This window comes from Anas platyrhynchos, chromosome 24 (genome assembly GCF_047663525.1).
Source record: "Anas platyrhynchos isolate ZD024472 breed Pekin duck chromosome 24, IASCAAS_PekinDuck_T2T, whole genome shotgun sequence".
NCBI lineage: Eukaryota > Metazoa > Chordata > Aves > Anseriformes > Anatidae > Anas > Anas platyrhynchos.
The window spans coordinates 871,866-894,914 of NC_092610.1; the positions used below are offsets into that span (position 1 = coordinate 871,866).

General features: G+C 58.7%; 2 protein-coding genes across 21 annotated transcripts in view; both read right to left on the reverse strand.

Annotated features, from left to right (window-relative positions):
- MACF1 (microtubule actin crosslinking factor 1) overlaps positions 1 to 23,049 on the reverse strand; it is a 136,281-nt gene that overhangs the window by 75,136 nt on the left and 38,096 nt on the right. For all 20 annotated transcript variants that reach the window (XM_072027385.1, XM_072027378.1, XM_072027375.1 and 17 more), the window contains 30 exons: positions 17,079 to 17,245; positions 16,473 to 16,585; positions 16,275 to 16,381; positions 15,698 to 15,817; positions 15,496 to 15,591; positions 15,117 to 15,244; positions 14,933 to 15,026; positions 14,041 to 14,195; positions 13,625 to 13,901; positions 13,123 to 13,251; positions 12,787 to 12,864; positions 12,473 to 12,634; positions 11,878 to 11,982; positions 11,219 to 11,314; positions 10,683 to 10,808; positions 8,606 to 8,758; positions 8,012 to 8,166; positions 7,418 to 7,544; positions 6,825 to 7,008; positions 6,072 to 6,241; positions 5,643 to 5,821; positions 5,310 to 5,448; positions 4,629 to 4,822; positions 4,298 to 4,460; positions 3,911 to 3,994; positions 3,604 to 3,711; positions 2,871 to 2,969; positions 2,506 to 2,661; positions 2,193 to 2,281; positions 1,605 to 1,740 (listed from right to left, as the gene is read on the reverse strand). In XM_072027385.1, the coding sequence (XP_071883486.1) occupies positions 1,605 to 1,740; positions 2,193 to 2,281; positions 2,506 to 2,661; positions 2,871 to 2,969; positions 3,604 to 3,711; positions 3,911 to 3,994; positions 4,298 to 4,460; positions 4,629 to 4,822; positions 5,310 to 5,448; positions 5,643 to 5,821; positions 6,072 to 6,241; positions 6,825 to 7,008; positions 7,418 to 7,544; positions 8,012 to 8,166; positions 8,606 to 8,758; positions 10,683 to 10,808; positions 11,219 to 11,314; positions 11,878 to 11,982; positions 12,473 to 12,634; positions 12,787 to 12,864; positions 13,123 to 13,251; positions 13,625 to 13,901; positions 14,041 to 14,195; positions 14,933 to 15,026; positions 15,117 to 15,244; positions 15,496 to 15,591; positions 15,698 to 15,817; positions 16,275 to 16,381; positions 16,473 to 16,585; positions 17,079 to 17,245 (4,089 nt within the window). The remainder of the gene's footprint in view (positions 1 to 1,604; positions 1,741 to 2,192; positions 2,282 to 2,505; positions 2,662 to 2,870; positions 2,970 to 3,603; positions 3,712 to 3,910; positions 3,995 to 4,297; positions 4,461 to 4,628; positions 4,823 to 5,309; positions 5,449 to 5,642; positions 5,822 to 6,071; positions 6,242 to 6,824; positions 7,009 to 7,417; positions 7,545 to 8,011; positions 8,167 to 8,605; positions 8,759 to 10,682; positions 10,809 to 11,218; positions 11,315 to 11,877; positions 11,983 to 12,472; positions 12,635 to 12,786; positions 12,865 to 13,122; positions 13,252 to 13,624; positions 13,902 to 14,040; positions 14,196 to 14,932; positions 15,027 to 15,116; positions 15,245 to 15,495; positions 15,592 to 15,697; positions 15,818 to 16,274; positions 16,382 to 16,472; positions 16,586 to 17,078; positions 17,246 to 23,049) is intronic.
- On the reverse strand, positions 17,338 to 21,712 carry LOC139999379 (uncharacterized). Its single transcript, XM_072027388.1, has one exon. The coding sequence runs from the start codon at positions 20,781 to 20,783 to the stop codon at positions 19,656 to 19,658; it is 1,128 nt and encodes a 375-aa protein (XP_071883489.1). The 5' UTR covers positions 20,784 to 21,712; the 3' UTR covers positions 17,338 to 19,655.

Sequence of the window (23,049 nt, forward strand, 5' to 3'; positions counted from 1 at the left end):
CCTCTTTCACTTTGTGTGTTTTGTTTAAGTCCCGGAGGGTTAGTTAAACTTGTAAGCAAGGATGTCAGTTAATCTTAAAAACAGTTGACGTGAAACACAAACTGTACAGGGACACATCATGCTCAATTTAGCGCGTTCTGCTTTGCTTTTTTTTTTTTTTCTTTTTACTTTTATAACCTCTGTCTTGACAATTGGATGTTTCCAGCAAGCAAATGTTAAGAGTCCTTCATGCTCCCTGTACAATGAAGCAACTGTACCACACAACAGCCACATAACAATCTCATATATGGGCCAAGGATCTATGGCAGAGCCCCAATGCCATCTTGTTTCTTTTCCCAGGCTTTGTCGAGAACGTGAGTGAAAACTGTTCTGTCCTGAGCCCCACAGCACGCTCCTGCTGCAGGGAAATGGCCCCAGGAGAAGGCTTGCACACCAAGGTTGTTTTCCTGCCCGGGAGGGAGGAAAAGGGAAAGGGAACAGTGTCCTTTCCACTGGCAGGCTTCTCTCAGCTGCAGCAGTGGCAGAGGCGTTGAAGCCGATGGCTGAGCCGCCACCACCACCTCCTGGAGCAGGTTTGTTGTGCGGGGCAGCGGCACTGCGGGCTCGCTCTGCCAGACAGCAGCTAACGGGACTTGCATGGAGACAGCCAAAATGTGTTGGGAAGCCCAATTCAAAAGGGAGATGCTGTATTTGTAAGTGAAAGCTGGAGATACAGATCTCGGATAAGCAGCCCTATCCCCATCTTCCCCTGATCTGCTAGAGCAGGGCTTCACTCACGGACCCAGCAGCCCAAACCCGCACCACGTCCAGATCTGAGTAGGCCGTTGCTTCAGAGTACAGGGAGCCAGCAAGCAAACACACAAATATATCCATCGACACATGTATATACACTTATATAACACGTACATGTATATCTGTGAACGACTGAGGACAGCTCACACCAGCACAGAGGCAGTAAGGACGCGCCTGGAGCCCCCCTACCCCACGGGACTGGCAGGAGCACTGGGGCCCAGCGGGCCCAGCTGGGGGCAGCGCAGATCCCGTGTTTGCTGGGGGCCTGGTGGGACAACGCAGTCCCCTTCCACTTGGAGGGCAATTCTGGCACAACCCAAACAAATCCCTCGCCAGGCCCTGAGGTGTGTGAGGCCATGGAGGTGAACGTGCTTCTGCAGAAACCCACCTCCCTGTGCCTCCTGCATTCAGGCCGCCTGCGAGCCCCAGCCCGCCCTGGTTAAACACCACACGGGCATTACTGGAGGAGACAGGCTTGGCAAGGGCACCACTTTCAGGACAGAACTCCATTTTCCTCTTTGCCCACCACGTGAGCAAGCCAACCTTTTCACAGCTCTGACTGAAAGCATCGCAAAGGACAGCTCCCTGACAGGGACCTGCAACAGGAGGTCAACGGCTCCTGCTCGGCCACCAGTGGCCACCCCAGCCCAGCCACTTCAGGTCATGGACAGAAGAGATGGGAGGCAACCACATGCAAGTAAGAAAGCTGATGGGCAGGAGTGGCCATGAGACACACAACCGAGCACAACCGTGCTCACACCCTGAGGAGGGCCCTGAGCCGTGTGGCCAGCGGGCCGAGCGGGGACCAGTACCTTGTGCTCTGCCTCCTGAGCCAGCTGGCTCTGCAGCTGCTGGAGCTGCTCCGTGGAGTCGCTGCAGAGCGCCTGGTAGGTGTCCTTCAGGGCAGCGATCTGAGCAGAAATCTGTTCCTTCTCCTGATGGGAAAGCCTGCAAGGGAAAGGAAAAACTCTCAGGGAAGTTAGACAAACTATCTCCCAGCTCTGCAGAATGAACGAGATTTTCTCATGAAGGGAAAGGCCAAACCCACAAAGAGCCTCCTCTTCACACTGCCCTACTTTTTGCCTGGCACAGTAAAACTGAGGGACAGTAATTGTGCTCGGCAGAGACTGACCTGCATGATAATGACCAAATCCCCAAATATTCGGGGTTGGTTCACTCCTAAAGTGGATTAGTATTGTCCCAACAGAATAAACAGATTTCATAGCTCATAGTTGTTGCAGATGAGAAAAACGGCCACTTTCCTGTGCAGCTGGGCACTGTTTTCAATGGCAATCAGGCACTGGGCTCTGAGGACAGCAGCCCACCAGCACCCACCTCAAGGTACCTCAGCTCCCCCCCTCTGCTCCCCCTGGCTCCCTCCCTCCTCAGGCTGCACTCACTTGTGGCTGTGCTTCGCCAGGAAGATTTGTGAAGTTTTGATGGCCTCAGAGACCTGCTCCTTCTTCGCAGCCAGCTCCTCATTGAGGGCCTGTTGAAAAAGCAGAAGGAAGCTTAATTCAGCTGTGGAAAAAAAGAGTTAAAAAAACAGCCTCACATTGCCCTCACAAAGCATTCCATAGGAAGCCTCACGGCTTTTGGTCATTAGAGATGTAGGAAAGCTCTCCTGGAAGCAGAATAATGCTGTGATACAACAAGGGCAGGCACATGTAACGTGCATCGGTCAGAGATGGACAGAGAAGGCCCTGTGTTTACCTGCTGCTCTGAGATGGACTTCTCAATGTCGCCCAGCTCTCTGCTGCTCCTGGCAGCAGCCGTCCTGCCTTGCACGCTCTGCCTCAAGCCCGAGGCCCAGCCCAGGAGCTCCTTCACCTTGTCCACATGCTCTTGCTTCTCTTCCTCCACTACTTTCTGCAAACAGAAGAGAAAGACAACCATGTCGAGGGGGTCCTAGCTGTCCAGAGGCACAGAGGCTCTCAGGAGCAGCACCTGAGACACAACCTAAATGTGGAACTGAAAAGCTGAGGGCAGATGTCAGAGAAGCCAAGCAGCATCCTTGGGGTGCCAGGAAACGAGCCTGGATGATTGGAATGGAGTTCAGTTCTGTACAATCCCCTTACCTCCTCTTCCTCCAGGCGCCGCAGAGCATCGCTGATGTACTTCACGTGCTGCGTGGTTAGGGTCACCAGAGCTGTATAGCGAGTCCGCAAATCCATGAACTGCAAGGGAGAGATGGAGAAACAGGATGCATCAGTCACAACCAGGGAATCAGTGCAACGTATCGTACAGTACACGACATGGATGCACCATCTCTCCCTTGGTAAGATCCCCAGGCACCTTGCAGACCCAGTATAGCACCACTGAAATGCAGCAACTCTGGAGGGGAGGGATGTGGCCACACACGGCATGCTGCACAACACTGGAGCGAAGGGAAGACTCCGGTCACGGACACTGGGGCGGGTGCTCAACTCTTACAAAGAGGGCCACTGGGATCTTTAAAATCCACATGGAGCAGACAGGAGCTCGGTCTCTAAAGGGCTCATCCCAAAGATGCACACACAGTAATGCTGCATGGCGCTCTGGTTATTTACCTCGCCGGGCCGAAGGGCTGAGCCGACCCTGCTGGATTTGACCCAGGGGTTCCCAGGAGTCTAGGTATTTCATACCTGGTGCTTAGAGCACTAAGCCATCCTCTCTGGCTATTGGAAAAAACAGCGAGGGTGGAAACTTGATTTATACAGAGAGTTCAGCAGAAAGGAGCTCATTTCACAGAGGCTGCTTGGCGATTTGCTCAGAGTAGAGGAGCCCCCCCCACACCACCACCCCTCATGAGGGGCACAGACGCGTTCCCACCTCCTGCGTGATGGCATCTGAGGATGAGAGCATGCGCCGACGTTTCATGGGGGACTTCTGCTGCGACTCCACAAACGCCCGGTATGTCATGAGCTGCAACTCATAGTCCTGCGGAGGAAACCAGGGTGGAGAGAAAGATGTTGCAGTCATTTCTTTCATACTGCACCCTCGGATCTCTAATTCCTGCTAGTTTGCCTGCAGTTGGATCTCTGCTCGTGCCCAAAGTTAAGAGCGTGCAAGATGCAAACTGTCCTGGGGCTGTTTCTGCCCAGACAGCTGTGCCCTAGGTTTAGGAAGGGGCCCGTACCTTGACAGCAGCCGAGTATTGCTGGGAGAATTTCTGACACTGGTCCAGTTTGGCTTGATTTTTCTCGATTTCTGCAGCCAAAGCCTTCAACAAAATCCAAAGCAAAATGGATGTCAAGATGACTGCCACAGGTGAAATGTGCTGGATTTCAGTCCCTGTCCTTTTTGGTGAAGCCTTATAGTCTCCATTTTTTTTTTAATGCAAGACCCATTTCCACCTCAAGTTAAGCAGCTTCCCTGCTTCTCAGACAGCTCAGGTCTACATTCTCTTCCCCACCACATTTCACGTGCCTTAAAGCATTCATGTTTTCAAGCTTACAGGTTGAAAAAAAGAGACACGGTCACTGCAGTGACCACGCTGTCAAAACACCTCAAGCTCCTGTCTCACCGTTTGCTGGCTCAGCTGCTCCGACAGCACCCGGCTGTCCTCCGCCTGCCCAGGTTTCATCAGTTCCTGCTGGATGGTGATCTCCTCGATCCACTGGATTAGGGCGCTGTGGCACTGCCGGTAATCGCTCAGCACCTCCTGGATGCTTTCCAGCTCCGTGTGGCTGAAAGGAAAATCAGGACAAGAGGAGCATGAAGACCTGCTGTAGGCTGTAGGGATATCCCAGTCCCCACTGGGACTCCCAGCTGGAAAAGTATCACAGCGAAGCAGCCGGTTGAAGCTCTCAGCTGCAGCATGAAAGCAACTCTGCAAACGGAGGCAGGTTTCTCACCGGGTCTCAATCTGGGTGCAGACTCTCTGCCAGCGATCCCACAGCTGGCTTTCCTTCTCCTGAAAGCGCTCGAGGTCGATGCTGCGCTCCTGCCTCAGCTGGTACAGCTGCTCCCCGACTGCCTTCGCCTTTGCCATCTCCTCCTTCAGCACGGAGAACACGGAGCTCTTGTCCTTCACTTCCCCAAGCCATTGCTTCAAAAAACAACAAGAGACAGCTTGAGTTTAACTTCAGGGAAAACAGAACACACAGCTTCCCCAAAGGCTGCCATCAAATCAGAGATTCTCTGCTTCCTGTAGCTGAAAAGCCTGAGAAAGCTGCAAAGAACAAGCCGATTACAGACTTAGGAGATGCCAAATGGAAGGGAGCGTGTTGCCAGCTAGGAGCAAGTCAGATTGGATCATCAGCTCCTGTCTTAGAGCAGAGGACACGTAGCTGCCAAGATGTTCGTATGTATTAGCTTGTGCCCTACAAGTGAGAGCACAAGGCCAGAGCAGCTCCTTTACCTTTACAGAGCAATAGGGGATCACATAAGGAGGACAAAACCTTCCTGGCAGCCATTTTGGGCAAGAAAAACAGCATGCAACATAGATTCAGCACAGAAAGGGACGGACACTGCTTGACAAACACCAAAGCGCTGGCTGGTTTCTCCCTGCAGCCTTTGAAGTGAACAACACCAACCTGTAGGGCAGTTCTGTGCGACTGAATGGCTGTCAGGTCAGCCGGGACGGCCTCCTCCTGGCTCAGCTTGACCTCATAGCCTTTGACCAGAGACTCTGCTCCTTGGGTGCTACGAATAATGACATCAACCGTCTTCAACCTGGCAAATCAGAGAGAGACGGCACATTGACACCCAAAATTTGGCAGAGATCCTCTTGGCGGTGAGGCTGTTTGCACCACCTGCCGCAGACTGATGGCGCTCAACACAAGTTGTTGGGTTAGAGGAACAGCAGAAGGGTTTGGAGCAGTCAGACACAAAGAGGTACCCACGAGGAGAGGCAGGTCCCAACTCACTTGTCCAGGTAGATGGAAGACAGCCCGTACATCTGCTCCATCTTGTTCACCACCAAGTCGAGTTCAGAACGCAAATGCGGCGTGCTGGACCCGGCAGGAGCTTTGTCGAGGAAGCTGTAACACCTCTCAGAAACGTACCGCAGGTCGGATTTGAGCTTCTGCAGATCCTCCTGCACGCGCTGTGGAAGGAAGGAACGAACATGAAAGGGGTGCCCAAACAGGCAGAGAAAAGCAGGATTGTCCTGGTGAAGGGGATGGGGATGAAATCAAGCAGGAAGCCCGCCTGATTTATCTGAGTGCTTGCTGTGCAAGATCCCCTCAAACACACAGAGGCAGGCGCCCACTGCCCACACATTCAGCACGGGGAAGTTGAAGCCAGCCCAGGCACAAGCCACGAGCAGCAGCCGGCAGCTTCCTCCCCTCACTGACCTCCTGCTCGGCGATGCGGAGGGTGTTCTCCTGGATGCTGTCACCGTCTGCTCGGGTGCTGCTGGGGGACTGGATGCGGCTCACGAGTCGCTGCTCACACTCCTCCAGGCGCAGACGGATGTTCTTGAGCTCGGAGAGATACGTCCTGGCAACAGTCTCGTCCTTGTCTTCTGCACATCACAGACAAAGCAAAAGAGCGGCTCTCAGCCCCGCGCGGTTCCTTCCTGGAGCCCTGGAGCCACGCACAGCACCGAGGTGCTGGGGGTCTCAGCTCAGGTGGAAAATGAAGCAAATCAAGTCAACTCATTCTAACACTGCCAAGAACGAGTCCAGCCACAGGACACCTCACGTGGCCAAGCCAAGACCCCCCAGTCCCAGTGGGACTTGGTCCTGCTGTACCCCCAGCTCTGAACAGTGGGGCTGCGGCTGCCACAAACATTTTGTTAAATGACTGAACACGGAGAGGACTCTGTGCTCAGGATGTGTCCTGACTACTGACTAGACTCGTCTCCAACAACGTTAGAATAAGAGGACTTGGCAGTTAACCTCAATATGCAAAGCCTGAGCCTGCTCTGCAGGAACATCGCTGGACAAAGGCTGAACATTTGAATGGATGGAGGAATAAGTAGAGCAGCTGCACACAGCATCATCCAGCCAGCTCAGAAAAAAATGAGAAAATGAAGCCATCCCATAAATCCTTTGTTTATTAGTCCCCACAGCTCCTGGTTAATCCATCAGCCCTGTGAAGCTTACCGTTCTCCATGGACTCCAGCAGCTGTCGGATGTGTTCCTTGGAAGCCTCCACTTCTTCCTCCAAGCGCAGCCGGTCTGACACCGAGAAGAGCTCCGAGTCCCGGCTGTCCTGCAGGAAGTCCTCGTAGTGCGCCTGGAGGCTCCTCATGGCTTGCTGGCACTCCCCTTGAGCCAGGGATCTGAGCTAAAAGTGGAAAAGCAACGTCCATTTCCAGCCTCCTGCAGGTCACCTGAAGCCAGCCTCCCAGCTGCAGCACCTCCACTTGCCAAGTATTTCCTCTTCCGAGGAGAAAAGCCGAGCTCCTCCGTATCAGCCTCACTTCTCCCTCCAGCCTTGCTCACTCTCCAGTGAAATGCTAACTCCACCATCTCTTATTCTTATTTCAGTTCAGTGCAAACTGCTGATGCTTTTTTTTTTTTTTTTTTTAACTGGGAAGAAACTTAATTTTGCACTGAAATCCGGTCAAAGACCCTTGGCTTCCCGGTCCTTGTGGTCTCTGCTCTTCCCTTTAACGCCTCCTTTCATGCCCACCCACGCGAGGGAAGCTGGCAGTGCAGCTCAGGAGCCAGGCACACAGAAGTTTCCACTGTACCTTTTCCATGCTGAAGCTTTGCACCAAGGCGATGTCCTTCCGCAGGTAGTTCCAGGAGATGAGGCTCTTTGTGTTCATGTGGAGCTGGTGCCACAGAGCCATCACTTTCTGGTACAACTGCTCAACCCTACGAAGGGAAGGAGCAGATCTGTCAGCCCCAGACCTCCCCAGCACAGCAGCCCTGACCCCGTTGATGCTGGCCACCACTGCCAAGCAGCAGCCCCTCAAGCCAGCAATCCCAGCCTACAGTGACACTCCTGCCCTCCTGCAGCTTAGTGCAGGAGGTCCCTCCAGGAATTCCTCCTCCCAAACTGGTATTTGCTCTCTTACAAGCTACCAGAGCGGTCGCTGTGACAATTTGCAGCTCTACATCCACGAGGGATTCCTTGGAGCTCACCCCTGCTCCTCCACCCCGGCTCCTTCCCACAAGGAGCTGCTCCTCCCATGCCATCACCCTGCCTCTTGCAATTCATGCTGACCAAATGCCCGGCAGGGATGTTCTCCCCTGCTCCCAGCACAGCACACCTCTGAGAATTAAATAACCACTGCGCAAAGGGTCCCTGCGCCCCTGGGTAGCGGAGACCAGCCAGTTACCTGTTGGCCACCTCGATGGCCTCTTTGTTGGGAGGGGGGATCAAGAAGCACACGGAGGGCACCATGGCCTCGTTCCCTGTGGGGCTGATCACCTTCCACTTGGTTCTCTGGGAGTTGTCTTCCAGCACGCACTCGTCGTTCCTGCAGATGGTGATCTGCGGCGGCACCAACACCCGGCCCGTCAGAGCCGGCAGCGGGGCCACTCGTGCCCCCCTCCCCTTGCTGCCAGCCCCGTCCCGCAGAGGACAGCCAGCCCCCACAAACACGGCTCCATTTCATCAAGAGAAAGCAAATTGCACCGCCCAGCAGCACAGCATGCACTGTCTGGGGAGGAAGGTGCTAAGAAGCCCTCCAAAGCTGGCTGCCACCCACGTGCTGTTTGGCTGAGGTGGGTGAAGCTCAGCCTCCTCGAGGAGGAAGGACTTCACCTCCTGCCCAGAATAAATCTGAGACGTGGAAGTCTCCTCCAGGAGAACCAGCCAGCTGTTTCCCTCCTCCCCTCTTCCCACTTTCCCATTGACAAACTAAACTGGTCCTAACCCATCCCAGGCAGCGCTCCCCTGCTTCGTGCTCGCATCCCGCTCGGAGCCTCACCTCGATCTGCCGATAGTCACACACAGCCTTGATGGGGATCGTGCTCTTCACCAGGTGCTCTGGGTTCCTGGGCCTGAGCTGCACGATGGTTTTGGAGCGGCCCACCAGGCTGGCGACGGAGCTCTTCGACTGGATGAGCTGCTCCTTCTCGTCCTGGCAGGAAGAAGGACCAAGCACGGGTTGCTCGAGGACGAGGAGGAGAGGAGGTTTCTCTCAAGCACCTCGGCACCCCCTGCCCCAACGCCGGCCTTCAAGAGGCTGAACAACCACATCAGGGGAGCCGGCTGCCCTGACCGGGGTGGGAAGAAGGGGTCAGGAGAGATGGGGTGGGAGGAAAGGTGGAAGGGAGACGAGTTCAGCTTGGGCTGGGACCTCTCCACTACTCCTCCCACTGCCCTGCCAAGCTGCATGCACGCCTCTGGCTCTTTTGCTGCTAGGACAAGAAGACACTGTCTTTCAAAAGGGGGAAAAAAAAAATAAAAAGAGAACACAGCATACACCAAAATGAAAGTCCCAGGAGGTTTAAATGGCAAAGAGCAGGACAAGCCCCAGCCCGAGGCCAGGGACACTGAGTTGCCTGGAGGAGACACCACAGAAGCATGCTCCCTTTTCTAAAGCAAAGGATGAAGGCGTGTTTAAATCAACGGCTGGAATGGGGATACGATGAGTTATGTGGGTAAAACATCTCGGGAGAAGTGGCTAGTGGTGGAGTGATCACACAGGTCTCTGGATTTGGGCAGAAATTTGCCGGCTGGAGGGGTGCGTTGAGCCACTGACACCCACGAGTCCCCGCTGGGTTCGGACATGGGACGACCCAGGGGGCTGGTGGAAAGCTCCCACGGAACAGCCTCCGGCCACTGATGGAGACGTGTGCGGATCACAGCACTGGAAGCTGGTGTGATTAGTCGCAGCTAGCCTGATCTGGCTGCAAAGGTTAAAAAGGATCCCAGAAAAAAGCTCTCCCTCATGCTTCGTACTCTCAGGGTTGGTTAGTGTGCTAAGAACAGTGGAGGATAATTTAATGGTAAAAAACAAGAACAAAAAAAAAAGAAGAAATGATTAAATAAACTACCTGTGCCTGTCCCCGGGAGCATGATTGGAAGAAATACAACTTTAACTCGTTAGGTAAGAAAGAGAAATAAAGCTGAGCTGGGGCAGCTGCCCCCGTCCTGACCCTGCTCTCCAGCACCAGCCTCTCCCACCCGCTGGCCGCACCCTGGGGCTGCCAAACACAACTTGGAGAGCCCCGTGGGCTGCTCCAGGTCCTGGAAACCCTGCAGGACAGAGCAGGACGGCCCCGGGACTGTGACAGAGAGGACGGGACCCCCGAGTCTGCAGGAGAGGGGCTGGCGAGCCCTGGCCCAGCTGATGCACCCATCGTGAGCCAGCAGCAGCATCGCAGCCTCCCTGCGGGCACGCTGCACAGCACTGCAGTGCACCAAAAGTAAAGCCAAAGCAGCCACCAGCCTTCACAAGCAGATTTAACCTCCCTGCCCTTCCATCGGGGCTGAGGTTAACCCACTGCCCAAATCCTCCCTGTCCATGTCTTCAAACCCCATCCGAGGCTTTGCCACCCACCGCCCACTGCCAAGGGATTCATGGCAGATCGGGTCTGCGCAAAGAGCAGAGCTTCTCCTCCTACCACCATGCTCCGAGGGAGCTAACAAGCTGCTAATGAGCAGCAGCATAACGAGAGCAGGTTTTGGGTCCATGCGATGCCTCTGCCAGCAGAACAGGGCCACCGCCACGCAGCTGTGGGCAGGCACTGGTGGAAGAACTAGCTCAAATGTTTTGCTCTCCCCATCTCTACCTACAGCCTCGCACAGACAACACTTTACCAAGGGGCACAGGAGGATGGTGGCAGGCATCCCTAAACAAGGACCTGTCCCCTGGTGCAGCCACCGAGGCCCAGCTCTGAGCAGCAGCGTTCAGCACACACGGCAGTGCAGGGGGGTCACGCACAGCCTGCGCCCCACGGCCCCGCACAGCAGGGCTCAGGGCCCCGAGCGGCGCTGCTGCAGTGGAGCAGGGCAGGCGCTGCCCACCCGGGGCAATGGGGACCTGAGTAAAAACCCACCATGGAGTCCTGCAGCAGGTCCTCCAGCCGCGTCAGGCTCGTGTTGTGGTCGCAAGAATACTTCCTTTTGATGGAGTCCTGCAGGTTGCGCAGGTACGTCTCCGACTCCCGGGCATCGCTGAAGAACTGAAAAAGCCAGAGAGCATCACAGAAACCTGCACAACTCAGCCCAGCCATCAGCAACCCCCAGCTCTACAGGAGACCACCCCAAATCCCCAGCGAGCAGCATCCTGCCGCTGTTCTGCAGCACTGCAGGGGCAGTGAGCATCCCGCACAGACGGTGAGAACCGCACGGAAGCTGAGCCCTCTGGCCCAAGTGAGATATTTATTCCCTGAGAGCAGCTTAAAAGAAAGACGGTTCAGAAGAAGGAGCCCTGATGAGCCCTGCAACCCCCTGCTTCCCTCTCCCACAACGGGACACAAAGCACGGAGCTGATGTGCCAGGACGCAGCAGCTGCTCCATCGCAGCCCGCTCGTGCTGCAGGGTTTGCTCCCCCACTGAAACCAGGGGAATTTGGGGCTCCCCTCCTGCGTACCTGGAAATAGGCAGCGTTCTCCTTCACGTGCTGCTCCACACACAGGCAGAGCTGCTTAATCCACTGCCACTGGGTCTGCACAGCAGCGCTGTAGGCCTGGGAAACACACAAAGAGCAGTGAGCGATGAGCGCTTCCCAGCAGGGGGGTCAGAGGAAGGACAGCGCTGCCGCGGGAGGATGGACATAGATGGGCAAGATCTGGCTGCAGCCAGGATTGTTTGGACACAGACACAGAGCAGGAGAAGGCAGAACAGGAACCGGCACACGCCGGGGCTGCTGTAGATGCAGGTTTGCCATCTGCCTGCCTGCCTGCCAGCAAACCACAGGCTGGATGCAGCGGTGTCCCCGCAGCCCCCTGCTTCACCACCACAAAAATGGGAAACGGGGCGACCCCCAGGAGCTGCAGCCATTCCCTGCAGCCCCACGCTGCTGGAGGGGCTCAGGCTCTGCACAAGCTTATCAGTGCAGGGCGTGTTTGGGAACAGCTTTACATTTCTCACTGTGTCCCTGGATTAAAACAGCTCTGTCATGGCTCTGCCATCACAAAATGCCACCAGCTCTCAGCGCCTGTGAGGGCCCCTGGGGCAGGGCAGCAGCTCCGTGCGTCCCCAAGGCTGTGCCAGGTTGGTTCCCCCCCAGCTCCCCCCCTGCCCGCTCACCTCTACGGTTTGCTTGGCGGGGTGGTTCTCCAGGGACAGCAGCTCGGCTGTGTCCTGCAGGGACCGCAAGATGTCCTGCTTCTCTTCCAGCTCCATCGTCAGCTCCTGTGTGAAGGACACGAGCAAAGGCCAAATCTTGGCTATCAAAAGCTGCCTGTGCTCAGAGCACGCGGCCAGCTAATAAAACAAGCAGTAACAGAGCACTGCAGTAAACATCAGCAGATCTCGGCTGCCGATAGGAAACCAGCACGGCTTGTCAGAGCAGCACAGCCGTTTCCCATCAGGATGCCTCCTGCACCAAACACACGGGGCAGACCTAACACAGATGCTGGAAACCTGCCCAGGGACCTCTCCAGTTCCAAACATTACCATTGTGGAAAGACAGCAATTTATTTATACTGCTTTAAAGAGGAATCAATTTTCCTCTTTAGCCCAGACTTTTTTTTTGCTACATAAGCATGTCTTTGGTTTCAAGCGCTGCTAAAAGAAATCTTTTGATGCCTTTTCAACTGATGCTCAATTAAAACAGACACTTTTCTGTACCTTCGGCTCTAGGGAGAGATCTTTTAGCAGCTGCACTGGGCTGCTCACTCACCGAGAAGTAGTTTTTCTTGGCTGCAATGTTCGGATTGTTGTCGCTCCAGTCGTATGCCAGCTCCTCTTCCTCCTTCTCGTTCAGCCAAATCAGCTCAGCAGTGGCCCGAGACACAAACCCATGCAAGCTCTGCAGGTGTCGCAGTCGGAAGCTGGAGGTTTCCTGAGCAGAACGAAGCAACCCGGGCATGAGCTCTGGGAGAGAGCTCTGGGAGAGCCCCAGCAGAGCAGGGATGCTCGACCTTGTGGCCAGGACGGGCCGGGCACCCCCTGCAGCAGGGGACATCACTCGAAGCGCACACGACGCGCACTCACCATCAGTTTGCAGTACTGTGTCTCCAGCTTGCCGAGCGTCTCCGTGTAGCTGGCACGGAAATTCTGAGACATTTTACCCTGAAGGATGAAAGCATTCCTGTTACCTGGTCCTTTAAAACCCCATCTCCGAATCCTGCTCCCCAGCTCTGTACGAGCAAGAGGAAGAGCAGATGGCTCAGGGCAGCAGCCTCTTACACCGGCCCAGCATCATTCAGCAGCTCTGTCCTTAAAAAATATCCACCCCAGCCACCTTCACCCACAAAAGTGACACCCCGATGCCCTCCCCTTTCCAAGCACAGTGCGAGGCCCAGCATCACCCCGTGCACAGCACCGTACCTCGTACACGCGGGCCTCCTTGACGCTGGAGCCCAGGTCCTCCACGCTGGCGTGGATGTGCCGCTGCGCCTCCAGCTGGGCTTCCACGCTCGGCAGGTCGCTGCCCCACTCTGCCCGCTCCAGCCTCATCTGAAACAGGCCAAGAGGTCCAAGTCAAGCTCATGCAGACCAGGAGTGCTATCTCAAACAGACACGAGGGCAAGGAAACCTCCTAGGTCGCTGAAGAGGCAACAAATACCCCACCAGTCTTGGCAGAAGGTCCCAGGCCCACAGAAGACCGAAGGACTGACTGCATCACTACAGATTTGCATGCAGCTTTAAAGGATTTTCTAGTATCTGCTGAAGAATGGGATCACAAGAGGCCAAACTCAAGACAAAAGCATTGGCACTCTCCAGAAACTCTGAACCATCGAAACAATTACTATTTGCAGATAAAGGCAGGAAAAAAAAGCACCACCAGGCCACCTGCAGCCTGGCCCAGAGAGGCAGAGGCGGCTCTCACCTGCATTTCCTCCACCCAGGCCAGCAGCTCGTACACGAAGCGGAGGCTGCCTTCGTCTTCGGAAGAGGAGATGGCCACGAGCTCTGTCCTGGTCATGGGCTTTCGGAACCAGGAGGCAGAGGAGGTGTGCAGCCCTTTGGTCAGGGGCTCGCCCTTCACCTGCGTGGTGCTCAGCGTGGAAGCAGGCGCCAGCTCCAGGGTGGAGAAGTGGCCTTTCCTGTACAGGTTGGTGCACTCCAGCCTCAGTGTCACCAGCTCATCTTGCAGCCGCATGATCCTGGTGGAGCAAACACAGCACATGTGAGCAGAGGGGGCTGGTGCCGTGCCGCCTCCTGGCACGTGCGCGCCCTCCGTCCCCCGAGGAGCCTGCGCGCCCTGCTCCAGGCGCGGGCTGCGTGAGCCACAGCTCCTCTCACCTGAACACCAGCTCCTCCAGCTGGTAGTAGTTCTCATCCCGGAGGATCTGCACGTCCACCTGCAGCTGGCGGATGAGCCCCTCGCACTCCTGCAGGTACACGACCACGTCGGACTCGTACTGCACCGGCTGGCCGGACTCCAGGTGAGCGGCATCCTGCAGCGAGACAGAGGAGCCTGAGGGCTGGGTCCCCTCCAGCCCCCGCACACAGGCAGAGAGAACGGGGTGGAAACCCAGCTCGGACTTCAAGACTGGAAGGAGATTTTCGTCCTCAAGCTTGCCCCAAGTGGAGGAACCTCCACTCCCAACTCACACAGCACCCAGGACGCGCCCTTCAGAACAGCTCCTGCAGATGAACTGAAAACTGTTCGTGATGGAGGCTCCCCGCAGTCAGCGACTGCTGTTAAAGGGGCACCTCGTTTCTTGCTTGGGTTCAGCCAGCTGCACCCAGCCCCTGCTCCTCCCTGCTCCTTTTTCTCCCAGAACAAAGCGCTCACTCTTCTGAAATCTGCTCCGCACCCAGGTAGCTACAGTCTGCCACCAAGTCTTTTCTGCCACTCTTTTAGAGAAAAAAGCATATTTTTGTGTGTTTTTTTTTTGAAGCCTTATTATACCACAAGCTTTTCCAGAACTGTAGTTCTCTTCCAAGCCAGCAGCTTTGCAGAGGTCCAGCCTCACTCGCTGCACTGCCAGCAGCAGCCTGTCCCCAAGGCCCTTGGGGACACCACCAGGTATCCACCTCTCCTACAGTCCTGCTGCGAGGGGCTCGACATCACAGGCAGAGAAAGCTGCCCGAGGAACCCCCGCCCCACACAGAAGAGAGGAACAGAGACGGGCATAACAGAAGAGGCAGGAGAAAAACCACCAGGAGGGAAATACCACCCCCCACTCACAGCCTGCAGCGTGTTCTTCGCGAGGGTGAGTTTTTCTTCACAGCTCAGAGCACCATTCTGGATTTTGTTCGCGATTTGTAGCAGCAACTCCAGCCTGTGACGACAGAGGGAGGAGAATGAGAAAGGCTTTGGGGCCAGCGTGGTGTGCCTCCAGGCTGGGTGTCCCCGCAGGGCCAGCACCGACCTCTCCACCGCTGGCCGCAGGAGCTTCTCGCGCTCCAGCATCTCTATGATCAGCTTGCCCCACTCCTCCTCCACGTCGTTGGGGTGGTAGCCCTGGGGCAACTTGATGCGTCCAAATTCAATCCATACCTGCAGAAAACACCAACGGAATGGCATTTCCTTCCTCTTTCTTCAGCTGGCCAGAGACAGACTCCAGCAGCGGAGCTATGAGGCAACAGCTCTGCCTCCGCTCCGGCTGAGTGCTACTTGCTGAATAATTTGCCCTGAGGGTTATTTCCACTTCTCTAATCCAAAATAAACCTGAAGTGAGCACACTTTAGTCTTGCTAAAAGCACAGCGCTCCCACCTATAAGCCTCTGGGTAGCTATGACAAATCTTACCTCTAACAGTTTGTAGAGCTCCTCTATCCTGCCTTTTTCCTGCTCTCTCGCTGGGATTTCGGTTTCTTTGAAGTGTATGTACTGGTTATAAAGTGCCTGGGATGAGAAAGGTTGCATCAGAACCCACCCCGGGGAATGCCACCACACGGCTCTTGGCACCGAGGACTCGGGATTCTGCAGGGGGACCTTGCCCAGGACCTACCTTTAGCTCTACGGGGTTCTGGGGGAAGGATTTATCTGACATAAGTATCGTGTGCTGCTTGATCCAGGAGATGAGGGACTCCACGCGGGTCTGGTACTCCAGCCACCTCGAATCGACCTCCTGCGAGGGAGAGCACCCTGCTCAAGCACCGCCAGCAGGCAGGACCCCGTGGGGCAGAGCCCAAACCCTCCGGACCAGCGCGTCCCCGGCCACAGCAAGGAGAGAACCCCGGCAGCACCATCACAGCCGTGGCATGGAGCAGCAGCCCGTGCCTCCCTCCTGGGGGGCCACCTGGGCACAGGAGGAAGGAGGAGGCCTCTTCTGGTGAGCTGCTGCCCACAGCTTCCCCAAGAGCTCAAAACTTGGGGGATAATCTGCATGATATAGAGGGCGGCACGGCCCTGGGGCCCACCAGCAGCTCGGGAGGGCAGACACGCTGATGGGGAAGCTCCTTCCTCCCCCTGAGCTTGTTCCCAGCCCATTGTGGCTGAAGGGGAAACTTCCCAGCCCCCAGGGACGCAGCATCCAGCTGGCTGCAGGGCAGCCCCGTGGCCAGGAGCACAGCAGCATCACTTACGATAGCGCTGATCCCTTCTCCTCCCTCGGGGACTTTGGGAAAGGCATCGTAGATTGAAGACACGTAAGTTATCACAGACTTCTCATCTGGAGACGCGACGTCCACGTCTGGCAAAGGGGAAGCAGAAGAGCCATGAGAGGCAGGAGCAGGCAGAGGGCTCGGCTCCCCCCTCCCCAGCCGCTCTCGCCGGCCGCCCACCTTCAGCATCCAGCAGCCGCGTCACCCCCAGCCGCTCTGCGATCTCGAAGGCTTGCTCCAGGTTCTCCCGGTTACTCTGGATCTGCACCCGCTCCATGTCCACCAGATCTGGCCTGGAAAACACACGGCAGAGTCCTGATGCCCAGGGCAGAGCACCCCGAACTGGTACCACTGCCCCACGGGGCTCATGCCGGGTCCCTGCCCCAGCCGGTGGCTCCCCAAGGGGTGCGGGGCTGCAGCACCCCCAGCCCACCCCCACGGGGAAGCAGAGCGGAGTGGCAGGGGATGGCAGCGCTGCCTCCAGCTACCAGAGGATGCTTTCTCATGTAGAACACCTGCCGTGCTCCCTCCTCTGGTTTAAAAGCTTTTTTTGCCTCCCTCTCCAACCTCACTGAAGATGGCTTTTCTCACAACCTGATGGATTTGTTGCTTCTTCTGAGCGCCCACCCCTCAGCTCCCTGGCAGAGGAGATGATTTCGAGGCAAAAGAGCCCCTGGTTGGTCTCACCCACATCTCAAGCGCTCTAGACCACCACCAAACGCAGCGGTGGGCAGGGACCCTCGGGAGGCCCCCACCTCCCACCCTCCTCCTCTCCTCTCTGCCCACCTGTATCTGTGGATGAGCGCGTTGAACATCTTCCCGTCGCTCCAGCAGGAGGAGAAGTTGGTGCACTTCACGCCAATGTACCCTGCGGTCACCTTCTGCGTCCACAGGAGCAGCTTCTCCTTGGCCGACATGTCCCCTGATTCCCCACTGATGTAGATGTCGGAGATCTGCCAGGAAAACCAGGGCGAAACTCTTGGTGGATGCATGGGAGAGGGGCCTGGAGCTGGTGGACTCGGGGAAGGGACTGCCAGAGCCACGGGGACGCGCCGGGGCGCTGCATGCTTGGAGCCCCCGGCACCAGGGGGACACAGCCGCTGGGTTTGGCAGGGGCCGAGGTGCAGATTTGGTGCCTGGCACCAAACCCTGGCTGCCCAGCGGTGCCGCCGAGCTCACGGGTGCTGCTCCTTGCCCAGAGCCCGCTGCCAAGGAGCAGGACCCAGCGCTCGGGGTGCTGGAGGAGGAGCGGGCAGCACGGGTCTGCCACCGCCTCCTGCAGCCGGCGGAGCTGCTCGGGGCACGGCCACCAGCTCGAGCCTGGGGGCAAGGGGACGAAGGGAGAAGGCTGCCGTGACCCTGCTCTGCCTCACCATGGCTGGAATCGCAGGTGTCAGGATACCAGGACCCACTTTTGGGGTACCGTGACCCATTTTCGGGGTACTGAGACACCTTTTGCTAAAGGGACCGACCACCACAGGCTCCTTCCAGAAGCCCAGCGCTGGCTGCGAACCCCAGACCCGCACGTGACGCAGCGCACGTGTCCCCGCATGCCGGAATATTTCTGATTGACACGGCTCTTTCCTCACCCATCCCCCCAGCTCCCCAATTAGCAGAATTACCTCGCCTTAATTGCGGGGCAGACAAAGGGAGGGGTGAGCCGCACGTACTTTCAGGGTGCTGTGGAACCGTAACCGTAACCAGCCGCTCGCTCGCTGGGTTCCTTCTCCCAGCTCTGCCAGGAGCAGCAGGACCCAGCCCCATCCGCAGCCTCACCGGGTCCCTCTGAGCCCCTCCGAGCCCCTCTCCCCCCATCCCCAGCACATCCCTTTGCTTGGTCCAAGACAGGAGCTGGGGAAAATCTCGGCGGTGTCCCACAGGAGCGCAGCCCGGGCGCTCCTCCCGCCCGCTGTCATTGGTATGCTGCAGCTCACCTCCCTCCGAGCCTGCTCCGCTGTCACGCACAGAACCGCTCTTTGTCAGCGCCGCCAGCGCCGCCGTTAACTCTTCCAGACCCAGGCGGGGCTCCCGGGGGGACAGCACCGTGGGGCTGGAGGTGGGCGACGTGCCGGGACCCCAAAGCGTGCCCGCGGCAGGGACCCGCCGCTCCCCGCCGGCCCTCCACACCCCCGACCATCCTCGTGCTCCGCATGGGCTCGCCCCCTCTGCTGCCCACCAGGGAGGCTCCCGCCTGCTCCAGCTCCAGCAATTCCTTATTTCGACCCCTCAGCAGCGGGGTTACCAGGCTGCCCTGCCTTCCCCCGAGGGCGTCCTTGCCGGAGACCCTCCTGGAGCTGCTTAGGGAGGCGCAGGATGCGGCACCAGCTCCACCCTCCTTTCTTCCCATCACGTCTGTGTCAGGACAAAGATTTAGGGAGGCAGCGGCGAGGAGGGACAGGTGACACCTGGGACCTGGGGCCAGCTCCTCCTCAACCTCTCCAGCCTCAGCCTCCTTCGTCACCCAGCTGCTGGCTGGCAGCTGAGGTCCCAAGTGTGACTGCGACCCCGGTCCCAACACGGCCAAGGTTCTGTGGGGCTCACGGCCCCTTCCTGGCCCTCCCAAACACTCGCTTGTCCCCAGGGTGGGACGAACCTGGCCCAACCCAAGCACAGATTCACCCAGCCCCGTGACCCCCTAAAGATCAACCTCCAACAGCAGGAACAGACCCAAACCAAGCACAGCACCAGCTCCTCCTCTTGGGTACCCTCCTTGGAACAGGCAAATAATCCATTTTCCTTTCCAAGCGACTCTGCCACCTTTCACCTGTCTCTAAAAGCATCTTGGAAGCAGCTCCCACCCAGCAGCCTGTCCCTGAGCACAGAAGGGGCTCATCCTGCCCACAGCAGGGTCCCTCCTGGAGAGCTCGTCCTGCTCCCAGCCGCTCCTGCCAGCCTCTGCTGCCCCTCTGCCAGGGCACAGAGCAAGTATGAACCCAGGGGACACGTCTCACGTTTCCCAGCCCCGGCACGGTCCCTCCCCACCCAGGCAGCCTCTCAGGAGCCTCTCAGCACCCAAAGCCAATGTGGGGTAGGGGCAGGTGACAGCCCTGCCTCACGTCCGAGCGAGCAGCCCTGAGAGCAGCGAGCTCCAGCGAGCAAATCACCCACAAAAAAGGAAAGGCACCAAGAGCCCAAGCGCCCGCTGCCCCACACCCATGGGCTCTGGCCGCCCGTGATGGGAGCAGAGCACGGCACGGGCTGGTCCCTGGGGTGCCCCCTGCTCCCCTTGCCCACCATCTCCAGGCTCTGTGCAAATGAGACCCAGCGGAGATGCTCGGAGAGGGAGAGGCTCTGCTGAGCGCTCCCTGCAGCAGCTTCACCCCACCCAACCCCAGCGTGAGGCTGCACCTCGTGGCACACGGCTCAGGGCTCCCTGCAGAGATCACCACCCCCAGGGACCGCAAGGACCTGGGGGCTGCTGAGCTGCACCCCCCCCAACACACCCCAAAAAAGGAGGCAATGGTAACCACAGACACTGACCATTCCTCTGTCCGTCCTTGAGCTCCCCATCCGAGCCCGGCCCTGGGCAGCAGGCAGGTGTCTGAATTCGGGAGGAGATGCCGGGGTCCCACCGGCTCCTGCACTTTTGGCCGGGTCGCTGCCGTACCCCGAGGAGCAGCGCGCCGTGCCGCCGAATGAGGACTCGCTGCGGGAGGCCGGCAGCCCGTGCCCCTCGCCCTGCCCAGCCCGGTCCGACGGCAGCCCTGCTGCCTTCCCCACGCTGGGGTTTTCCAGCTGATCCACCATGGGGGACGGCGTAGACAGCTCCGAAAGGGTGCCTGGCTCCGCAGCGGAGGTGCAGGTCCACGCAGCGCTCCAACTTTGCTCGCCGCTGTCTCCTCTCCCCCAGGTCCCCGCGGTGCCGCTGGCTCCCAGCTCCCGGCTCTCCGCCGGCTCCCCTCCGGACACGGAGCTCGCCGGGGACAGCAGCCCCTCCACGCGGCTCCAGGGGCCGTCGGAGCCCTGCCGCAGAGGCAGGAGCACGGCCCTGCTGCTGCCCGTGCCGCTGCGCTGCAGCTGGACCAGGCGGCTCACTGCCTTCTCGCAGCCCTGCTCGGCGGGGTTCTCCAGCAGCCGGGCGATGACGGTCGTGCCCTCCTCGGGGGAATCCCCTGCCACCTCCATGCCCAGTCGCCGCCGAGGCTCCAGCACCAGGTGAGCTTTCTGCACTTCCCCCTGAAACCTCTCCTTCACCTGCACGATGCGCCCCGGGCCGGGGTCCCCCCCCGGCGGCAGAGCCCCTCGGTGCCGGCTCCCGGCGGGGTCCTCTCCGCCCTCCTGCCGCGGGGCTGCCTCCAACTTCAGATCCTCGTCGTCCTCGGCCCCCTCCACGGCCGGCTGCTGCTGCTCCTCCTCCGTGGCCACCGCCGGCACCGCTCTCTTCTTCCCCCTCCGCCTCCGTTTGAAGCGGACCCGCTTTTTGGGGGGCAGGGGAGCCTTTCCGGCAGCCTTTTCTTTCGGCTCCTTAACGCAGCCCAGAGAATTCCCCATCTCCTCGGTGCGGAAAGTGCCGGCGATAAGGCAGCGAGGGCGGCCGCCGGCTGCTCCCAGATGAATCCCGGGGTGGGCTTCATGGGCTCAGCTCATCGCACGCCGCGCGGCGCCGCACGCTGCCCCTCGCATCCGCGCCCGCCCGCCAGCCCCGCCGCCGCTCCAGACAGCCATCTTACAGCCTGGGAGCTGCAACAAGACCGATTCAAAGCATCTCACTGCAGTTCAGAAATCACTTGACCTAAAAGCAGACGGGGAGCGGATTGGCTGCGGCTCTCTCTCTCCAAATATGAGGTAATTGGAGCGCTGCCCTCGCCAACACAAACAGAGAGCAGGAACCAGACGGAAAAAACGGGGAAAGGGGAGGGAGAGGCTGGGAGGGGTGGGGAGAGAAGGGAAAAAAAAAAAAAAAAAAAAAGAAACAACAAGAAAACGGGAAGGTTGGCAAAGGTAGCATAAAGGAAGGGGTGGGAGAGAAATAGGAAAAAAGCAGGGAGGAGCCAGAGCAGCTCTGCGTGCACGCGGATGGGGACGGGGATGCGGAGCCCACCGGCACCAAACCCCACCAGCTCCCGTGGGGCGTTTCCGAGGGCAGGCTGGCACCGGCTGCCATCGCTCCCTAATTCCCAAATCCCAAGAGCCCCAAATCTCACGTGCCCACCCCCCCGGCCAGGCTCCCCTCCCTCAGGGCACCGAGGGGCAGCCCTGGGGACCTGGCTGTGCTTTGGGGAGCGGCGGGCTCTGGTACCCCACACCCCCAAAGGGGCGCTGAAGCCCCCCAGGGCAGGGCTCCGCTGCAAGGAGCGGAGAAACACATGCCAGCAGCAGGGATGAGACAGCAAACAGGCAGCAGATAAAGATGTGGGGACCAAACCTGACGTCAGCCACCACCGGGTCACCCTCAGCAAGGAGGGACCCACAGACCCCGAGAGCCCCACGGCACGGGGGCAGCTCCGCGCTGGCACCCTCCCACCCCAAACCGCCCCCCAGGGCTCTGCTCGCTCTGCTGGCTGCGGCACCGGGATCTGGGAGATTAAGAGGTTCACAATGGAGCTGCAGCCCTAGAAAAAATCCGGCTGGTGCAGGCGAGGGGACGTGCCCAGATGCGCAGGCTCGCTGCCGCCAGCTCCCCCAGCACCCCGGGGGCAGCGTCCCCTCCCGGTGGGGCAAGGAGGGGACCCAGGGGCTGACCTGGGGGACCTGGGCATCTCCCACGCACCCGCAGGGCATCGCAGACCAGGGCACGGCTGCCCAGAAGGTGGTGGGGAACGGAGGGCTCCACACCCCCAGCAGACGTGACCGGGACTCAGCAGCACCACGACCCTGCTCCTCCTGGGGGGCACAACTCAGGCAGCTGCCCCCAGCTCCTCCCTGCCAGCAGGGACACTGCCGCCCACCAGAAAGGCTCCATCCTCAGAAAAACACCCGCTGACGGCCACCTCCTGTCACGCACCAGCCCTGACCCTCCACAACGTGCCCTCAACCATAAAACACCAAAAGCCGTCACATTTTTGGAAGTAACGCCCGGTACTGGCAGCACAGCCAAGGCAGCAGCTCCCCGAGGGACTGCACGCTCACCCTCTGAAAATGAAAAGCTTCCTTAAGAGGTCTCGAAGCCAGCACTCGTCTCGCCCGGGAGATGCCAGCGAGGACACGTCAGGGAGCTGGGACGCAGTGGTCCCGGTCCCGTGCCTCGCCGCCTCCCAGCACACCACGAGCACACCCATGGGGGGGGGGAAGCAGGGCACCAGCAGCCCCCAGGAGCCCACGGGGGGCAACTGGGCACCAGCGTGTGGCCGTCACCCTCCTCCCACAGCCCCAGCCCCGCTCCTCAGCCACCACCGCACGCGGTGAGTCCCAGGACACCGGGAGGTGCCTGCAACACGTGGGCCATCCCGCTCCACCGGGAGAATTTGAGGCCATTGAAGACACCAAGGGGCATTTTGTGAGAACATCCACACCAGCCAGCTGCTGGAGATGGGCCCTGGCAGGGGCGGGCAGTTTCTCCCAGCCCTGCACTGAGCTGCAGTCACACAGCTGATGTTCTCCATCCCCATTGAGGACCCCGTGGCCACCCCAAGGCTGTGGGGTGACAGCCCCTGCGTGGCCACGAGCTCGTCCTGCCCCCACCACCCCACTCCGAGCTCGCTCTTCTCCAGAGGCTTCAGCTGAGCAAACAGCTCCTGCCAAGCCCTCGGTGCCAAGCAGGAGGCCGCAGCACACAGCCCATCATTAATGCCTTAATTATGGCAGTGATGAGAAAAGG

Excerpts from the sequence above, each read along its gene's own strand:
- LOC139999379 (XM_072027388.1), bottom strand. The coding sequence starts at position 20,783 with ATGGGGAATTCTCTGGGCTGCGTTAAGGAGCCGAAAGAAAAGGCTGCC.